Source organism: Anser anser (genome assembly GCF_964211835.1).
Source record: "Anser anser genome assembly, chromosome: 4".
NCBI classification, from domain to species: Eukaryota; Metazoa; Chordata; class Aves; order Anseriformes; family Anatidae; genus Anser; species Anser anser.
This window is the reverse complement of record NC_139724.1, coordinates 62,266,278-62,286,441: the sequence shown is the minus strand read 5'-3', so window position 1 is coordinate 62,286,441 and position 20,164 is coordinate 62,266,278. Positions and strand designations below refer to the sequence as shown.

General features: G+C 36.9%; 1 protein-coding gene across 8 annotated transcripts in view; it reads right to left on the bottom strand.

Moving 5' to 3' along the window:
* Positions 1-583: 583 nt before the first annotated feature.
* Positions 584-20,164, bottom strand: part of LCORL (ligand dependent nuclear receptor corepressor like) — a 79,570-nt gene continuing 59,989 nt past the window's right edge. For 3 of the 8 annotated variants that reach the window (XM_083835755.1, XM_083835757.1, XM_083835756.1), the window contains 2 exons: positions 13,613-18,501; positions 3,413-5,579 (listed from right to left, as the gene is read on the bottom strand). In XM_083835755.1, coding sequence (XP_083691881.1) covers positions 5,446-5,579; positions 13,613-18,501 — 5,023 coding nt within the window. In that variant the 3' untranslated portion in view covers positions 3,413-5,445. Of the gene's footprint in view, positions 1,471-3,412; positions 5,580-11,298; positions 18,502-20,164 lie in introns of those variants that run through there. The other 5 variants (XM_083835754.1, XM_083835758.1, XM_083835748.1 and 2 more) reach the window with 4 other exon arrangements.

Below are 20,164 nucleotides of genomic sequence, written 5' to 3'. Positions count from 1 at the left end.
AAATAGTTAAGGTACATAAAGACCCTCTTAGTGTGGTGTGATGATGAATGTTCACTCTGCGTTGTCTGACATCTGGGTGACTCAGTATCCTTGTGAGAACTTAAGGTTGTTGTGAATTCCAGTAAGTCTTTATTTGAATTACTGGATTGCATCTGCAAGCTAACAAACTTACGTAAAGAAGAGTTGCATCTTCATTTTGTTAAGTAAGAGGATAATTTTAAGTAAATCCTTGCAACGTTTGTTTTATAAATAGTGTCTTCCAAGGAATTGCCCTTCTGGAAAATTTGTTCTTTGCAAGTAAAGGACAGACAACTTAATGAATTAAAAACCCTCTACTCTAGCTATTGAATGTATGACTCCAGAAAAGCGAAATAGATTGTATGGTTTTATTCTAACACTCTTGTTATAGCTCTATTAATAATAAAGTTTTGATGAATGAAGTACATGAACCTTGCTAAAGCTGATTTAGGCATGGAATGTCTACAACGTAGTCAGCTACAACCATTTACTACTTCTCTGAGTAGAGTTTAAAATTTTGTTGTTTACATTGAATTTCCAAAGTACAAGGAAAAAAAAAGAAATAGGAGGAGCATTTACATCCATTTTAATTGGTGTCAGGCATAAATTCATAAAAACAAAAGGGGAAGAAAGACCATTTAGCAGAAACCTCAAAAAGTGCAGATACAGATTAGTTGAATGACAATCATTCGAGATTCTCCTGCAAGGTTGGCCTTTCTTTTAGACATTACAGTCATTAAACACTGTCACACAAAAGTTCTCAAGATAAATGAAGATGAAAGCATACTGCAGAAACAAACTAGTTGTTCGATACATTTTCAATCCATTTATGATGAAGGGAGATCTCGGATAATTTACCTTCTCTTTACTGCTTTGCTTCGAGGTAGTCGGTCTCCACCTGTTACAGATTTGTTTGAATTATTACCATAAATCTTTACATGGTGACCTATGCCACAACTTACATAATATATTAACTTTCGTGCACAAAAATAGAATTGGGAAATAATAATTAAACTTAAAGAACATAGAAAAATCACAATACCATTAAAGGGGAACATCTGATTCTGATGTAAATTTGTACTGTAAGAATCCCATGATGTGAAACTTCATATTTTAAAAAAAAGTACATCAAAATGAATAATGCTAATAGTAATATAAAGCCAAATCACACAAGATCATTTCAAGATCAATGTAATAAATGCTTATTATTCAGCAGAAAAAAAAATCAAGAACAATGTACAAAATAATAGTGCAAGAACAGCTGCAATCTATTTGTTCTCATCAGTTTGAAGATTTTGGTTAAAAACTTTACAGCTGGCGAGAGATGCTGCTGAAAAACTCAGATTCCACTCAGTGGGCTGATTAAGGCACATCTTTATGGACTTCAAATGTTCATTTTCTGTGTTCACGTCTATTGAATTCTGCGGCTCAGAGACTTTCACTTGTAGTGTGCTGTCAGAAAAGAAGCAGGGGTGGGAGGGGAAAAAATGAGAAAAAGTTTAGTACACTTTCCTCTCTCTGCAAACAAGCAAACTGATACGAGGCAAGGTGAGGTGGTGGCAGATTGTGTATACTCGTTTTTGGTTTTGTTTTATTGCAGTGTGTTCCAGAAACACCAACTGAACCTGACCTGTGCTCAGCTCTCCATGTGGCAAAGGCAGAAGGGAATGTATGCATAGAAGCAGCTGGCCTTGCTGGTGTGCACAGGCTGTATTGGGTCAGTCTCCTGCTACCGCCATTCCTCTGCACAGGAAGAGCGATCTGCAGCCTGACCTTTCTTAATTCAAGTTCCACAAAGTAAACCCACAGAATAGGAACTGTGCAAGAAGTATTTTTTTTTTCTTTATGACATTAAGTTAGTACAGCCTTAAGAGGACTAATACAGAGGTAACTTTTGTTGTGTTTCAAATCTAGGAGAATAAGTAATGGAAAGGACAAGAAGGTTAGGTGATGATCATGCTACCTGCACCCAGTTTCTCCTTTTACAGTGGCATTTGCAGCAAGAATCTCTCATCTTGTTGCATTTCAGGAAGCCAGGTCTACCACAGGACTTAAATGCAAATTATCAAGGATTGAGTCTGATGAAATATAGTGTTCACTGTAGTTATTATTTACTGACTATATAACCATACAATTGATTTTGTTGTACATCTTGAAGACTTATGCAAAATTGCTTATAATACGAGTGAACGGTCGGAGGACACTGAGTAATTACGAGTATAACCTAAAATGTATCGGTTTGTGTTACACTGTTGACTGATTTAGTTTAAACTTTTTCGTACTGGATGGCAAGAGGGAACAGCGAGTGTAACCGCTGAAGTGACAATTCAGTACTTTTCACAGATCACCTGAAACACAACTTTTATGCTTTTATGTTCTTATGCAAGCTCTCTGGAATGTTATGTGCCTCTGTGGCATGGCACCTCTGATTTACCAACCCTTGTTTCTAGCCCCCCGTAACTGGGGGTATGGCTTGTCCAACCAGTATTTCATTGTGTCCTTATTCTTCTGTGCTATCTTTTGTCTTGTTTTTGTTTTTGCACCCTATCTGTTCATTGTTTTTCTGGTTTGTACATGCTTTTTTTGCTCTGATCTTTTCTTTCCAATAGGAAACGGCATGTAGGTGGAGGTGACAGAAGACTAGTCTGTAAGGTTAACTTCTTGAATTTACAGCCTCTAAACATTTGAACCATTGTCCGTCCTTGCTTACTTTCAGGAAAGCCCAAGCCTCTTCTCAGGACCATGAGATGAAGCATATATGAGATGGGGCTAGGGCTGGCTTCTGACTTGCTGCTTCTGTCCCCCCTTCTCCTTATGTGCTTTCTAGGTAGCAAAGCTTGCTCTTAGCAGTGAACAGAAACAATCAACTGCTTCATGAAGTGATAGTGCTGGAGCTATTATTTTTGTTGTTGTTTTGAAAGGAACACATGCCGTGGGAGTCTAGAAATTGTAAGCTAGAGGGTTGGGCAATCACCAGTTGAATGAAGCTCTACAAGAGCAAGTGCCAGATTCTGCACCTGGGATGGAGCAATCCTGGCTGTACGTACAGACTGGGGGATGAGAGGCTGGAGAGCAGCCCCACAGAAAGGGATATGGGGGTTCTGGTTGATGGCAAGTTGACCATGAGCCAGCAGTGTGCCCTGGCAGCCAGGAGGGTCAACCATACCCTGAGGTACCTCAGGCACAGCACTGCCAGCCGGTTGAGGGAAGGGATTGTCCTGCTCTGCTCTGCACTGGTGTGGCCTCACCTCAAGCACTGTGTGCAGTTTGGGGCACCACAGTATAAGAAGGACATAAAACCATTGGAGAGTGTCCAAAGGAGGGCTACAAAGATGGTGAAGGGGCTAGAGGGGAAGATGTATGAGGAGCAGCTGAGGTCCCTCGGTTTGCTCAGCCCAGAGCAGAGCAGGCCGAGGGGAGGCCTCATGGCGGCCTGCAGCTCCCTCACGAGGGGAGCGGAGGGGCAGGCGCTGAGCTCTGCTCTCTGGGGACAGCGACAGGACCCGAGGGAACGGCATGGAGCTGGGACAGGGGAGGGTCAGGCTGGGTGTTAGGGAAAGGTTCTGCACCCAGAGGGTGGTTGGGCACTGGGACAGGCTCCCCAGGGCAGTGGTCATGGCACCGAGCTGCTGGAGTTCAAGAAGCATTTGGACAACACTCTCAGACACATGGTCTGATTTTTGGGTGGCCCTGTGTGGAGCCAGGAGTCGGACTCGATGATCCTTGTGGGTCCCTTCCAACTCGGGATGATCTATGATTCTGTGAAGTAGGATATAAATGAAAAATGCTTTGAAGAGCGAAGTTTGCACTGTCTTTAAAGCAGCAGACACACAAACCTTGCTTAATGCTGGGCGAATGCCAGATAGAAAATGACAAAGGTTTGGGCTTTTTCTGTGATTTGGCATGTTACTTTCCTCCAGAAACTAGGAATTGTACTGAGTAAGGATGGCCTGTTTTCCAACCAGACAGTACACCTACATTAGGATTTGGTGTAATTATGAACATAATTCTTTGCCATTAGATTGAACCACAAATCACAATGTGAAGAGCTAGAGGGGCATTCTTAGAGGGGCTGTCCTGCTATTTACCAAGTAATGTTCACAATGCCTACAGCTATGATCAATGTTTTGCCCTGCCTATATTACATAAACACATAAGACCCTGGTCTTAAATCTCTAGTCCATTTAATGGGGGAAGTTTCTATTCCCTTCCTCAAAGAAAACCTATGCATTTCATTCTGAACATGTATGTTGCCCATTCAAATCTTAACATGTTTTATTCATTTGAGCTCCTAATTCAAGTATTAGGGAAAGTATTTTGATATTCCATTGACTGAAAGATGACAAAATTGACTTTATTGCTAGGAGCTAATTGTTTTTATTTTTCTAGAGGATAGAAATTGTTTACAGCTTTATGGATTCACGGCTGACTAAAATATCAAACCCTGGAAGAAAGCTATTGTGGCAGGCTATCTGCTCTTGAGGAACAACTGAAAGAAATGATTTGAAAACAGATCAGACTGACACGTTCCAATGTGTATGTTTTTAATCTAGTTTTGTAGAGGTTTCTGTATATGAGGCACAAATAACTTCGCAAAACTAGACCTGAAGGACATGCTGGTAATTTACCTTTTATGGAAGAACAGAAAACTCAAGTGTTGGGAATTTCAGGGGAATACTTAAAAACAGGAGTAGAAAGATGTTAAATCAACATCTTTTTCTCTTCCCCAGTATGGGTAACATCAACATAAAAAGCTTGAGTATTTTAGGAAATTTTAACCTTAATAAAGGCAAAGTGGAAAAAAGTAATGTTAGAGCTCTGCATTAATATATTTTTTTAACCAACATGGGGTTAGTCTTTCATCGCGCTTTTGGTTCTCTTTTATCTGTTGTGATTTATTTTCTAGTTGTTGATGTAATAAGTATGCAAATAGTGTATTTCAATTATATTTTTAAAATAAAGGACTGTAATTATGGACTAAAATTAAATAGAAGCGGTTGAATTTCTCCAGTCAGATTCGTCAGTATATTCTACTCTAAATTTTAACCTATTCTACTTGTGAAAGGTGTGGTGTGCATTAAGCAGTCCTAGTGCAAAGAGGTGCTTTGTACAGCAACCCTTCTGCTAGGAGGAACTGCAGATTACAGCCTGGTGCTACCAGAAGCCATGAGGCCTATTTTGGTAGAGCTTGGCGTGGGGCTGTATGGAGGCTGGCTCCTCTACAGCCTTCTTGTGCTCTCCACTCTCAAGGCTTGCCCTGGGAAGAGGATGGAGCTCTCTTTAACTTCTTGAAATGAAATGTCTTGACAAAAACAGGCATTTTACTGATCTTAAATGGCAGTCTCTAAAAAGGTTAAAATTCTGAAGACATCTGTTTTCTATTATAGCAATTATCATCTGCTTTAGTTTTGTTCACTTGTCACTGACTCAGTCAAGCGGATTCCATGCACGCAATTTTTGGAAGTTGGATACAGGTGCTTCTGTAGTATGGAAAACAAATCCCAGCGATGGCACATTTGATAGTTCTGCTTTCCCTAGTGGATTTGTCACAGTCCACAGTGCTAAAAACCCAATGAAAAAGAAGAAAACACTCTTTGTTATCTCACACAAAGAAAGAATGTTTAAAGAATAGTGATAGTTCTTGAAAATTCAGCCTCTTTTCTTCACTTTCAATTACACTACTCTGTATCTGCCCTTGCCCTCTAACTACTCAGGGAGTGCTGTACCATTGCTCAGTATATGGAGGATGTTCAGTTGTACGAATTTTTTTATTCCACATCATCTGGATGCTGCTGACAGCGCTGAGGATGAGGGATCACTAAGGCTATGTTCCCAAGTCGCCACCACTAATCACCTCTGAATTTGCTGTCTTTCAACAGTGTTGGAGAAGAGTAATTGGTGATGTTATTATAACAAGTCATAGCAACCAAATTAGATTAATGCTGATAGACTCCAAAGTCCTATCTAGTCCGCCTTGGCTAAGTAGGCAAGCCTGGATGTGGTCAAGTCTCCAGGCTTGCTAGGACCTAAAAGGATTCTTTCTCCCCACTAAATTTCCTTCCTATCATTAAAGCAAAAGTAATTAAATAGAAAGGTCTTTGAATTCGATCTTCTACTAAAGGAAGCAACAAGGGCCCTTCCCATGCTCAAAGATCTATAGATCTTTTCGATTCTTCTCCACACTTCTTCTATTTAAAACTACCTTAATACAAATATTTCTTTCTGAAGTTTTGCATTTGCTACTTTAGCTTTACCCAAATCATCCAGTTACAATAATAGAAAAACTGACTTTTAATAGTAGGACTAGAGAGCACTTCTGTATGAGGTGATAGGCAGCCAAGCATGAAAAGAAAATAATGTTCTTTGAGCTTTTTATTTTCTATGCAGTTTGTAAGTGCATTCCTCAAGAAAAACACGACTGTCACACCTACTGTATGAAAATGACAAAGTTGAGAAAATTCATTTAGCTGAAGTGCATACGTTTGTTGCATTACTCTCTGTTTACCAGGTACCAAGGCCACACAGAAAAAGCAGGCATAGGGATAACTGTTAGGTGCTCCTCAGCCCTTTCCATTGATAAGATTACTGTCAGATGGTGTGCATTTGTATTCTGTAAAATGACTATGAAAGTGTCATCACAGGGTTATGTTTCTCTAAATATTTTGCAACATTCATTTCATAGCTAAAAAAAATCTCTTTCCCAACTAGCTGAGCTACCTCAAACTTTTTTTTTTTTCTCCTGACACAAATTCTGCAAACTGAACTTGTTAATCAAAACTTCATTAATGATGTGAAAATTTGTAACTTGGAAAGCAAATGTGCATTCTTGACACACAGCACTGATTTGAGGCTTTTACAGAGAGGTTTCAAAAAGACTGAGTGGAAGTAGTAAAACTTAAGCAGCATAAATGATTTTCTATGTATAAACCACTCGAAGATCTCCCAGAAAAGGAAAATATTAGAACTCATACAGGTTAAATGCTACACTGACTACCGTAGCCTTGGCATGCTTGCAAGCAGGGATTGATTTGCTAATGCAACATACATTGAAATAAAGGCAAACCAAGCACGCACAGTCAGATTTATTGTCTATGAAATTTATACTCATCTTTACACAATGCCGAAATGCAACAACAAAGAAAGCTTTTTATGCCTCATTTCTAGTTATCAAACGGTTCTTGTTGGAATAAGAAATAGTATTTTTGAGGTGAATGGATGGAATCATACTTGCTAATATGTGAGAAAGAAGTGCCCTGGAAATAGATGGCATACCCAACTAGATCAAAGGAATTCGGGGGGATAACCAATATTCAGGGACTCTTTCAAAAATTAGATATATTAGATATTGTATTTAACACAGGTGGGGTACTGTGAAAAATAAAACAGTAAACAAGACCATAAGGAAGACAGGAGGTGAACAGAGTCAAAAAAAATGGGGCAAGAAGTCAAAACCAGTCATAGTAACAGACTGAAATTATGGTGGAAAAGTTTCTTCTGCTCTTCACACTAAGTCAGAAAATGTTTTCTTGGTCTGAGAGAAAAAAATGTGTTGAGAAGAAAGGAAGGTTACATAAAAAAGAAGGAAATAGGCACGAAATACACAGGAAATATACAAGAAATATAACTAAGAGTTTGATAAATTGTCAAGAATATTTTATTAGTGATAGTATTAAAACTTAAAAAAAAGAGTTCTGTGATCTTTAATCTTTCATAGCATACTGCTTTCAAAAATCTTGGAAACAAAAAACAGCTAACAGTTCAGTAATCTAACAGTTGAAAAGAAGCATCATTAATTTCATGAGGAACATAATTCATTCTTAATATGGAGGCACTGCTGTGAAACGTCTGTCTCTTGCATGAAAGAAAACTAAATTTCTATGCATTACTAGAAGCTAGCAGCATACAAATCAATTAAAGAAGCAACAAAAATGTTGTGCAATGAATAGTGTTGAGTTCTTAGAAACATGCTATAACAGAAAAAAATGGTTTTGCTATTTTTATTCCACTTAATTATAAAAAGCATTTGAATAAGGTTAAAAAAAGGTTAATGTTGGAGGTTCAGACCTTAAGATGCTGGTTCGGGCTCATCTCAGAAAAACGAGAGCACCACCACCTCAGTACTATGATGAATGCAGCTACGTAAATCTTGTCCTATGAGCTGGATAAATCTTTATTTATTTATTTATATTTTTTTGGCTTTACAAATGCAGTTATATTATGGAGGGAGATCATCTCAGAAATATGATGAGACAGTCCCCATGTGGCTTATAAGCCACCAGACTTCTGAATTAAGGAAGGTCAAACAATAATTTGCAAATAAGAAGTAATTTCCTTTCCTGAGATTTCTACTACATAAATTTTAAAACAGCTGTGAATAATGAACTGAGAGATACGAACTCAGGAGCAAAACATACAGAAGAAGAAAATTTTTGAAACACACCTCTCAATTTTAAACTAGAAATACAAGTAATCAACACGACCACAATTTTAAGAATTGATACCTTAAGCATAGCTCTTAAATCTTTTCTTGCATTGTAAATAAATTTCCTAAATTTGAAAAACAAATGATGAGTGCTTTGAAATTTATGCTGAACGCCCCAATAGGAACACTGAAATCTAACTTTAAGTACTTATTTTCTCCCCAAATGTAGCCTCCATTCCAAATGTCGCAAACATGTCACAAAGATAAAAAAGAACCATCTAAGTAAGCAAGAGACTATTTTTTTTTGATTAAAAAAATGTCATATGGTATTCTTACAGCTTCTAGATTTTTTTTTCTGTTAGGCTTCCATTTCATATACAGGAAAATAATCCTTTATTTGAAGCAACTAATCAAGATGTTAATGGTTTGAAATACACAACATGGACAGCAAGCCGTTACCAGTAAAATGCCAAATATACTCTCTTGTTTATAAGAGGATAAGAGGAACTTGTGACAACATCCATCTGAAGAGACTGACTTCCCTAAGCATCTTATTCTCTCTGTTTGCATGTAGCTTAATATGAAATGTGGAAGTCTCATTAGCCTTTCCTAGCAGGGCCACTATTTAGAAATATTCTACCCTGAGCTGCAAAGTGAAAACCAAAAAATAAGAGCACTTTCTTATTACACAGAGCTGTTTGGAAAAAAACCATGGAGAATGTAGCCCTATTACTCACTCATGGCTTGACAATGTGCAACTGATATAAAACATTTAGAACCAAGTAGAAATGCATAGGCTTATGCTCCTGAAAGGATTCTAAACCCTAAGCTAGTGTTAAATTAAGGCAATTGCTAGTGGTAGGCAAGCCTAACGATGGTCATCACTAAAGAAAGAGCTAGAGCCAAGTTAAGGTGCTTGCCCTGCTTACAGACATACACCGTGTCGTAGGACAGAAGCACAGATCCCTTACACATCTGCCGGAAAGGGGAGACCAAAAGGAGCATGTAGCATTAAGTAAGAGGATGGAGAGTGGGTGAGCTGAATAAATGTTTGTGAAATAACTGTCTAGGTTTCATCTGTGGTAAGGGATAAAGCTGAATGCAGACCGAAGTCAGGTGAGTTTCAACTGCTGAAAGAACAAGATGGTGAAACCTGCCAGACTGACAAAAAGAACCATCAAAGGAATACAGAAAACAAGCCTAGATCCCATAAAGCACGAAGTTTCTCACTAGATATAGATTTACATCTTAATAAAGCAATAGATATTATTTGTACTCCAAAGAATACTGAAGAACAACCTAGAACATGACAGATATCCAGAACATGTGAGAAATCATCAGAAAAAGGTCCCCTTCCTTCAGTTAATTAAAAATTGAAAGAGGAACATAAATTGTTTCTAGACCTGTTCCATAAGTGCAGAAACAGTAACTTTTCTAGAACTCTGAAGTGTCCAAAGCTGCTGGCCAAAAAGCATGGAGCTAGGAAGATAACTCCACCTATACACCTGCTTTGGAAAAGACATGCAGCTTGGAAATAAGCAGCTGATGCCTTATGATAAGAAAATGCTGTTCTTAAAATACGGCCAAAATCTTATTTCTTTTTCACAGCGGAGCAGGACAGGCTACGTCATCGCATGTGGCAGGGGGAATCCCGCCGTGTGAAGCCCGCCAGAGCATCGGGTGGTGGTAGGAGAGCTGCTGGTGCTGGATCAGGGGAATGAGGCAGAGACCATGAGGTTCATTAAACGAGTCAGGATTTATTATACGTGTAGTCAGCTATATATCAAGTCTACATTTCTGCTTTTATACTTCTGCATTAAAAATAGTCCACTTACTGAGAATAGTTGTTCTTTTCACTATTTTTTCTATGTTTTCAATCTATTTTCTTACTTTCTTTATGGCTGTGTGAAAAAGTAACGTCCTGCCTGGCAGTTACAGTTAGGAAAATGTCCATCTGCATCACAGGTGAAACAGCCTGAAGCCAAGTACTTCTGATGAAAAGCCTTCCAGGAAGAGCTAAGATATGGCTGTTAAGAGGATTGCTTGAGATCAGTAGACTTAATGACCGTTTCAATGCGTCTCTTTTGCATTTTACCTCATCTGATATTTAAAATTGGTTCCACTTAGGAGTGTAGAATGTGCTCCTTCATGAAAGGGAAAGCTGGGAAGACTTGCTAAAAAATGTGAAAAAAATGAAAAAAACCTGTAGAAAATATCCTAGGTGATCAGAAGTCATTTTAAAAGCTTTTCTATGAGTTCCAACCTTACACAAAGGGTATGCGGATGCGGATGTTGTGTCATCCGCACGCAGTGCTGCCTGCTACTGTATCAGGTCAACAGTCTTCTTTGTGTCTCTGATAAATCCACACCCTCTGTAGTAATGTAAAAATATATTCACTACACGGTGAGTCTTTTACTGTGTTCCATTTTATTGTGGGATAATAGTTTTTCTTATTTTAGCCTGGCTGTCTTGAAGTTTTTGGATTTAGCTTGGCTGTCTCCAGGGCATGTGAGTGTGGTCTGAACCACCCTCATGGCAAGACACATAAATACTTTTCTAAAAGTTTTTTTTATATAATTTTCTTTGCCACCACGGACAGTAATAATGTTTCAATGTTCTTAAAGAAAGTAATTTATATAATCATAACATATCTACAGTAAAAGGGAACTGCCCTCAACACATCAAATGCATTGTTGAAGCAACAGTTCAGAAGTTGAGTAGTAACATACAACATACAGACCAATGTATCTACCATCCACCTTGCCTTGAATAAAACAGCTAATGTGAAAAAGGGATTAATTGTTTTCTGTTGCTATATTGATTACGTGGCTAGTTCTAGCTGCTTGGTACTATCCTGAGCCATAAGAACTCGACTGACTTTATTCCACTTGCATATTCTAACAAAAATCAGGTACACACAAAAATTTGACAACATTCTGCCTACTTGCCACAATGCTTCATAATAAAACAGCATCACAATACCTCCCTCTTTCAGGAATATTTCATAAGACACCAAGATCAGTAAAATGTGAAGATAAACTTTAAATATCGATTGTGCCACCATAAAAACATTTCAAGCACGGCAACAGAACAATGATATAAATTATGGTACCACATCAACAAAAATACAATCCAGAGAACATATGAACGAATAATGATGTTTTCATGTGCATTAAACTTCCAGATGCAGGAACGATGTTTGAAAACACATGCATGCACAGCTAGAAATCATGTTCCTTCTTTTTTAGCCAGTAACTTACATGGTAGACTAAAAATATTTATATGATTTCCTTGGCTAGTGCAGACAGTACACAATGTTGAATCAACATGCTTAAACAAGACATCCTTTTCTATACTGCAAGAGTACACTGAAGAAAGGTTTGGGGTTACAAGCATGGAGAAAGCTCCAGAATCATCGTTTATCTTTTAACATTTCCTTAATCAATGACCCTTCTGTTACATCCTTTCTAAAGACAACAATTAATATGAGAAACTATGAGTAAGAAGGAAAATAAAAAAAAAAAAAATTGTAAATGAAATAATGTAAAATAGTTATCAGATTTCCTAATGATCCAAAACTAAGGGAGGAAAGTTATCAGGTAAATAAAATTGAGTCCCAATTAAAACTAACACGAGACCATATCACAGTAATAGGTCTTACATTGCTATAGCAAGAAACAGTGTGAAGATAAATATAAATTGAATGCAAAATTTTCTTGGCTACAGTCAAAATTATGAAAGAAAAAGAAGTATGAGAGAGCTCTTTCTTCATTTGCAAAAAAAAAGAAACATAGATGTTACCCGTTCCTTTTCTAGTTCTGGCTTTTTTATAGCAATCTTGTGTCAAGGTTTGAACTTCTTAAAAACTTTTTTTTTTTAATGTTGACTTTGACGCCAAGTCAGTGAATTAAAATACAAGACAACGGTTTAAATGTAAAAAAACTCTGTATCTTGGAAAAGTGCTGAATGGTTACACTGAATGAGCTTAATATGAAGAATTGTATATATTACATAAAGCACAAAAGAAATGAAGTATACAAGAGCCATAATATTGTTTATATTGCAACTTAAATTAATACTTCAGTTTATTATCAGGGATAGTTTTCTACAATATAAAATACAAAGGGGTACATAAGATTTTGCTCTGTTCTGAATAGATTTTTTATCCTTTAGGCAATATAATCTGATTAGCTAATACAGTTTTGTTTCTAAAAATGAGTATTCCTGCAGTAATTTAATTCCTTATGCAGAACTCTTCTACTCTGGTGAATACTTAACACCTTAGTTATTTTATTGAAATGAGTTGAGACTTCTGTTTAAGGAGATCTCTTCACCGAAGAGAAGAAATAATTTCACAAGTGTACCCTCTTTGTAAGTAAAATAATGGCCTTTCTGTGATCACAGTTGCATAACAATTATTATAAATATCTAGCTTTAAAAATGGATTTAATTTCACGCTAGCCTAAAACCATGCCAAACGAATGCATTTAGTATGGTAACTGCATGTTGAGTTTGACTAATTTTGTATTTGAAATTGTTCTGTAAGGATTCAATGCACAAACCCTTTAGAGTCAGCAGATTTCATTTGGCATCGAATGGATACTAAAACGGATCTCTGAATGAATACTTCTCAGAAGTACATAGTACTATTTTTTACTATTTCATTACAAAACCATTACAGATTTACATTAGAAATCATGACATAACAAAAATGTTCTGCTTTGTTTTTAAACAACTCTGTTGGTTAATAAACTAAATTTCTACTTCATTTTATAGTTTACCCTTCCTCACAATATGAGTAACTACACCATGGAATGAAATTCTGTTCATTTTGAAATCAATAACCAGCTGCCACTGACTTCAGAAATGTCAGAACTTGATCTGTTGCCTCTCTGGACAGTATCAGTTAGCATTTTTCTTTCATCTTGGCATGCTATAGCCATAACACAACGCAACTCACCTATTGTGGCTGAAAAGTTAGTGTAAAATATTCTGTATGTGTTAAATTTGCACTTTCTGCGTTATTCTGATGCTATGTTTAATTACTTCTCTGAAATTAAAATGATTATCATGCAATAAAAAATAAAAAATAAATCCAAAGTGCTTAGTTGCTTGACCTCTCTAATTCTTTAAGATTGCATTTTAAGGTGAAGGGGGGAACAGGAACTTACCTACTTGGCACTTTGGGTAATAAGTTGCCATTTGTCCACTATTGCATGATTGTCTCTTATGCCTTTTTCTTACATTTGTATCAGTGGTCTCCCATTGTGGACTTTTTCTTTTGTTTATTCTGATAACAACTTCAGAACTACCAGCAGGAATATCATCATGGCTTACACCACTACTTAATTTTCTGCTGTGAAACTGGTCATCCAGCCTTTCAGTCACTTTAGATGAATTAGATCCTTTAGATGTTTCCATTTCATTTTCTTGTTTCTTTAATGCATTTTGCTTAGTAGAATGGGACCTTAAAAGAGGATGTCTTTTTTCTTCCAAATAGGCCGGATGGCTTTTACTTTCAACAGCTTCAGGAGAATAAATGACATTATTTAACTTAAATGAATTGTGCTGCTCAATATGGTTGATTTTTCTCAGAAATATTCTACAATCTTTAAAGGTTTTGGCTTTCCATGTATTCTGAAACAGTTTATCTTGGCTTTGTTCTTTTCTACCATTTTGCTGGCAACAAATTGTTCCATTTGTCTCTGCATGTGACTTATAGAGTATATTTGCTAAACCGGGATGTGGGTTAAAGTCAGAAGATCCCATCATCTGTTGAACAAATGCATCTCTGGCTTCATTTTCAGTTGGCAAGAGGCTACTCTGAGATTCTACCAAAGTCTGAGTGGGCTGCATTTCTACTGTGTTTTTTTCCTGGAGCTTGGGCATTCCATCATTGCTTTCCCCACTTGTACTTTTAAACAACTGGCTTTGGCAAAAGAACTGTAAATTTTTCCTTTTTGATTTCCAGCCTCCAGGAGCCTGGTTATACAGCTTTTTTTTTGTTTGTCCCCACCTATCATGCTGTAACTTCTTAAAGTCATTTCTTTTTAATCTGGCTAATGTAAAATTACTTTTCATGCTTAAGACTGGAGACCTCACCATGTTATGTAATATCTGTAGTTTCCCTGCTGGTTTTGAAGGAGAGGATAGTGCAAACTTTTTAAAGTGCTTTCTGAAAGGGCAAGTACTAAGGTCAGATTGCTTTGTTTCCACCTTTATCTCTCTAGTACTAACTACTTCTAAAGGATTGCGAGCATTTGCCTTTCTCACTAGAGAGAGAGACTGCGTTTCTGTAGTTTGCATAAACCAGGTGCAGAGCTCATTCATATTACACTTTTTCTGGAAAAGCATTTTTATAGGTGATGTTTCAAGTTCTACAAGGCAGGAGTCTAAAGGGTTTGACATTTCAGTGTTACAGTCCTGTTCAACGGGATCCCTGTTTTCACACACACATTTATCAAACTCATTTCCCCCCACTCGCAACCAGGTATTCGTTATCTGTTCAAATCTATTATTTAGTTCTTCCATCAATGTGTCGCTTGAAGTGGAAGTAGCCCACCACCTGAGAGAAGGCTTCGATGAAAAGATGGGATCCGATGATACATCATTAATGGGCCCAAATTCGCCATCCTTAAGATCCTTTTTTGCACTTTTTTGCACTGAATTTCGCATTTCTGAGGTATCTTTGGATGTGGCGCTCTGATTTGATTGCCTACGTCTTTCCTTTTGATCTTTAGCTTTTCTCAGATGGAGCTTATAAGACTTATGTAACAAGGCACTTCTACAAGTAAACGCACTAGAGGATGCTAATGAATGTAAAAAATGCAGTGAAGGTTTTCTGTCTCTAATAGAATGTCTTAATGGAATTTCACGTTTCCTTGACACTGTTGTAATAACGTTGTTTGATCCATCTTCTCTAGAATCTTTCTGCATGCTCTTTACTTGACCCATATTATTGCACAGTTGATTGTTTCTCTCCTGTGGTATGTTTTTTTCTAACACATTCTGCTGTTGTAAAGGAGGCAAACAGTTGCTAATACTCACTTTTCTTTCCTGAGGTGAAAATCTATTAACAGTCACGGATATACCAGAGATTTTTACTTTTGCTGGCCTACCAGGCTTTCGAACGGTGGTTAAGGGTTTCTTAATCGGCCGTATAATATTGCTGCAAGGGTGTGGTGATGCTAGGTTACTCTTGATAGGTCTAACATAGTCATAACCAGAGACCTCATTTTCAGCAGAAGGCTTCTGTAAGGCTTTTACTATTTCATTCAAAGCATTTTCAGTTTCCGTGCTATGCCGCACTTTGCTGTGGTCATTGGCAACATTGAAATCAACGTGTTTTGTGGGCAGAGTGCCGATGACATTTGGATTACCTTCAGAAACATATCTTTTAGTTCTTCTTGACCTTCCAAAAACAACCGTCACAGTAATATTTTTGTTGCCGTTAACTTCTTCCGTGACTGCTGCATCTGATTTGGTACTTTTACCGTCACTGTTAAGTGCAGGTCTATGTTCCATACTTTCAGTTACGTCTATTTTTGGTTTTGGAGGCCGCCCAATAGGTCTCTTAACCTGCTTAACGACTTGAGGACCTATTTTCTTTGGTCTACCAGGCTTTCTTTTTAAAACCGATTCACTGCTACTGTTTGATTTCTCCACAACTTCATTTTGCTTTGAGTCATTTAAGTTAGTTTGAACAACTGCACAAGAGCTTGTAATTTCTTCTGCATAAGCACAGTTTGATTCCTCCTTGGCATCATTTTCTTTGCAATCAAAATCCTTGTCACAGACTGCATGAGAAAGATCCTTTGTGGTCTGTTTGTCTAACACAGTGTTTGCATGCCCCTGAAATAAACAAATATCCGTGTTTCCTTTAGAAGATGCAGTTGCAGATGTCAAAGTGTATTTGACTCCTTCACTACTATTAACCTCTGAGACAAACATAAGCTTAATAGGACTTGAGTAGCTTAAGGGAGATGAGATCTCCCCAGCTTCAGAAATTGTATGTGAGTTCTCATTATTGGAAGTAGAGCTGGATGAATCAAAAGTCAGAGACTTCAAAAGGCAGTCATTAATTTCTTGATCTATAACCATCTCTTGTTTGTTTGTCGTCACACACACAGTTTTGGTTTTACTGCTGCTTGGCACATGTGAATGTGGAAGGAAGCTCTGTCCTGTGTATCCAGTTTCACTCAGACTGAAAGGTAAACCTTGTCTAGCAAGTGGGTTGATAATCTGTTCATAGGCATTATCTTTTAATTTTTGGCTTATTTTGTAAGCATCCAACCATGAGCTGTTAGTCTTTTTAGCTAATTTTATTGTATCTTCTAAACGCTCTACAACAACTTGCAGATTTGTGTCTCTCACAATTTTGCTTATATTTATGTCACTGCACCTTTCAGCATGAACATCTTTATTTATTTCCATATTTTCCAAACCTTCTAAAGACTTTTTTGCATCAGATGATTTCCTAAATACAATATTGTTTGTTACATACACAGAGTACCATCCAGGAGGCACAATGTTGCGTTTAGTTCTGCCCGGGATTCCATTACTTTCCTCCTGAGGAATCTGATCAGACTCTTTTAGGCTTTCACAATCTCCTTGTATTTTTGCAAATTTAGCCTGGTTGGCTGCAATGGCACTGTTTTCTGAAAGAAATAGAAAGTCAGAGCTGGTTTGAAAATTAGTAAGAGGTAGTTTGAAAGACTCTGTTTGGTGTACTGGAAAGCACATTGGTTTGGTTTGGCAATTCATATGCGGATTACTTTCAAGACATTGCAAAGCTTTATCTTCTATCACTGTAAAACTGTGTCTTTTGTTTGGGTATATCTTATCAAAAGTCTTTGTAGATTTTTTTGCATTTCTATCAGAAATTGACTTTTTTCTTACAAGTGTTTCATCAAGGCTTGCAAGCTGCCTCTTGATTTGCAAAGACTGTCGCCGAATGAATGGTGAATCAGGAGAATTATACATTGCAAATAACGTTTCCTGACGCTTGCGGAATCTTGTTTGGATAATTTTATTTTCCATTTGTTTATCATGTTGGCGAAGTAATTCCATAAAACTATAATCACTTGCCTTAGCGTTATGCAAAAGGGAGGTTATGAAGTCTCCTAATTTTACATCATTTTCTGGTGCCCTGTCACTATTAGAAAACTTTACAAGATTTGTTGCTATGTCTGTAGTGTCTATTGATTTTAACTTTTCATTAATACGGTCCATTAAATCTTGAAAAATGGCATAATGTTCACTGTTCTCAACCTTCTCAGAATTTATGTAATTTTTGCCTTCTTGATCTGTTGATTGCAGTGTTCTATCTGAGTATTCAGTCACTTTTCCTCTGCATGTTTTACCTTCACATTCAAATTCTCCATTGCTACTTTCAGCTGGCAAGAGGGATGGAGGCTGGTTGATGGATATTTCAAGCTTGTTGTTATCTAAAGTTGGAAAATCTATGCCTGATCCTTCTGATATTTCAAATTCTTTACTCTGTACAGGTGACAGGGGAGGTGGTGATGGGCTGCGAGATCTATTTGAATTTTTAATGCTGTTTAACAGATCACAGTCCTTAGTTGAAGACGTACATGCTGCTGCTTTTGCAGAATGCCTGTTAGAATTTTGTGATTGTTCAGCACAATACTTATGAGAACTACACGCTTTGTTCACCATTGTCTTAATACATCCAATTGCTACAGCTTGGCATGACAAAGAATGGAAATCTTTAATACAAACTGATAGAGGTGGTAAACAAGTGTTTGGTCTTTGATTTCGTAAACAGCACCTTTTTGTCAGCACATGTCCATTGCAATTGCAAAATGGAACGTGAACATCCTCTTCAGTAAGGGAACTGGGAGTTTCAGAGTGGACCGAATGTGTTTGCTTGCAACTGCAAGCTATAGGAACATTTTCATCTTGTATTAAAAATTTTAACATAGCCAAAGTCTGTTGCCAGTGATATGAACAAAAAGACTCCAAAACTTTGTTTAATGTTGATTTTCCTTTTTCCAAACTAGTTGTTTCCTCTGAATTTGCATCAGCTGTTGAGCTTGAACTGAAAATGAAAACAAATCAAAACAAAACATAAATTACAGTAAAACACCATATCTAATGTTTGTTACAATGGCTAAGCTCAAGACTAAAAACCTGAAGACAGCAAAACAGTTCTGTTCTATTTGCACAGTTCACTCAAACTTGCAAGTTTCACTAGAAATGATGTGCATCTTGTATATAGCAGTGGTAATCCTACCATAAGAAGAAGAATAATCAGAAAGAAACTAAGGGACAAAAAGAATAGTTCTAAAAATAGCTTCTCATATCTAAATGTAATTATAGTAATGTTAACTTCCTCTTATTTCAAATTGTCTTGGTCATTAATGAAGTAAAACCTCACCATGAACCTGGGGGGCGTATTTTTTACTGCCATTGCACAAACTGAGTAGCTGAGGCATAGAGAGGGAGGGTAAATGACTTGCCTAACGTCACAATTCAAGCTTGTGGCTGAGGCAAGAATGGATCCATCTCTCCTGAGATACCGCCTAAGATAATCATGTACGCCTAAGTGTATTGAGCGCTCTTAGGATACTCGTTTAAGATCCTCTCAAAGACACTTATTTGTTCTTTCAAGAACACTTAATAGGCTCACAAAGAATTTTTAAAATAGCCATTTGCTACTGTTACTGTTCTTTTCAGATACAAGCTTCCCTTCTGGTTTTTAAATAAATTGCAGTGGTGCATCACAGGCTCTTCATTGCAATATATTACACACACATATACACACGCACACACAGTTTCCTTATACAGAAACAGAGATAATCGCCACTGGAATATGAAACTGCTGTGTCAAAGGTTAATATCCATTAAATCTCAAATATAGGGTAGGTCTTTATCTGAGAAAGACTTTTGAGCAGTTGTTCCCAAAGATATTAACTCAAAATAAAATCACTGATGAAATACTACCTTAACTATTTAATTCATTTCTCATAAATTATTAAAACTAATGTCACTACTTACCTAATCAATCATTTATATTGAAAAGCTGAAAAATTTCCATGGTAGAAATTAATACAGATAGTTCTTCAATTAAATACAAATTCCTTACACTGGATAGCAACTATCACCAGATAGTTATCATCTAATTCAAATGTTTTACTGAAACCAATTGCACGAGCAGAAAGTATTAAAAGAATTCTGTTTTAGAAAAGTATGTATTATTTAAACATATCACCAAACTCTGAACATGACACTAACTTTTTGTCCTAATATTAGCTTATGTAACTTTTTGCATTTAAGCCTGTACTTCAGAAAACCTTCATTTTGGTTAGTTTTACAACTGTGTTGAACAAGGAACATACATATTTTAAATGTAATATATTTATTAAAAAGTTACCTATTTTTTTGTTAGCTCATACCCAATGTAATTAACATCAATAATAACTTTTAGCTTCAGGTTTCTTACTGGAAGTTATACACACAAATTTGTATTTTTAATGTCCCATGTGGATTGTAATGTTTAGAGTTTAAAAACAGCCAACTATGCTTAATAATCCCTTGTGTTCTTTCCTTCCTCTGCAATATTTAGTAAGAAATGGAATATATTGAAAATCAATCATTAGGTTCCATTGTTAACTCAAAAGCCTAAGGTAATTGTGACACTACTAATTGAAAATGTGATTATATTTAAATTGGAGACATAAAAAGACTAAAACCCTCTTCGT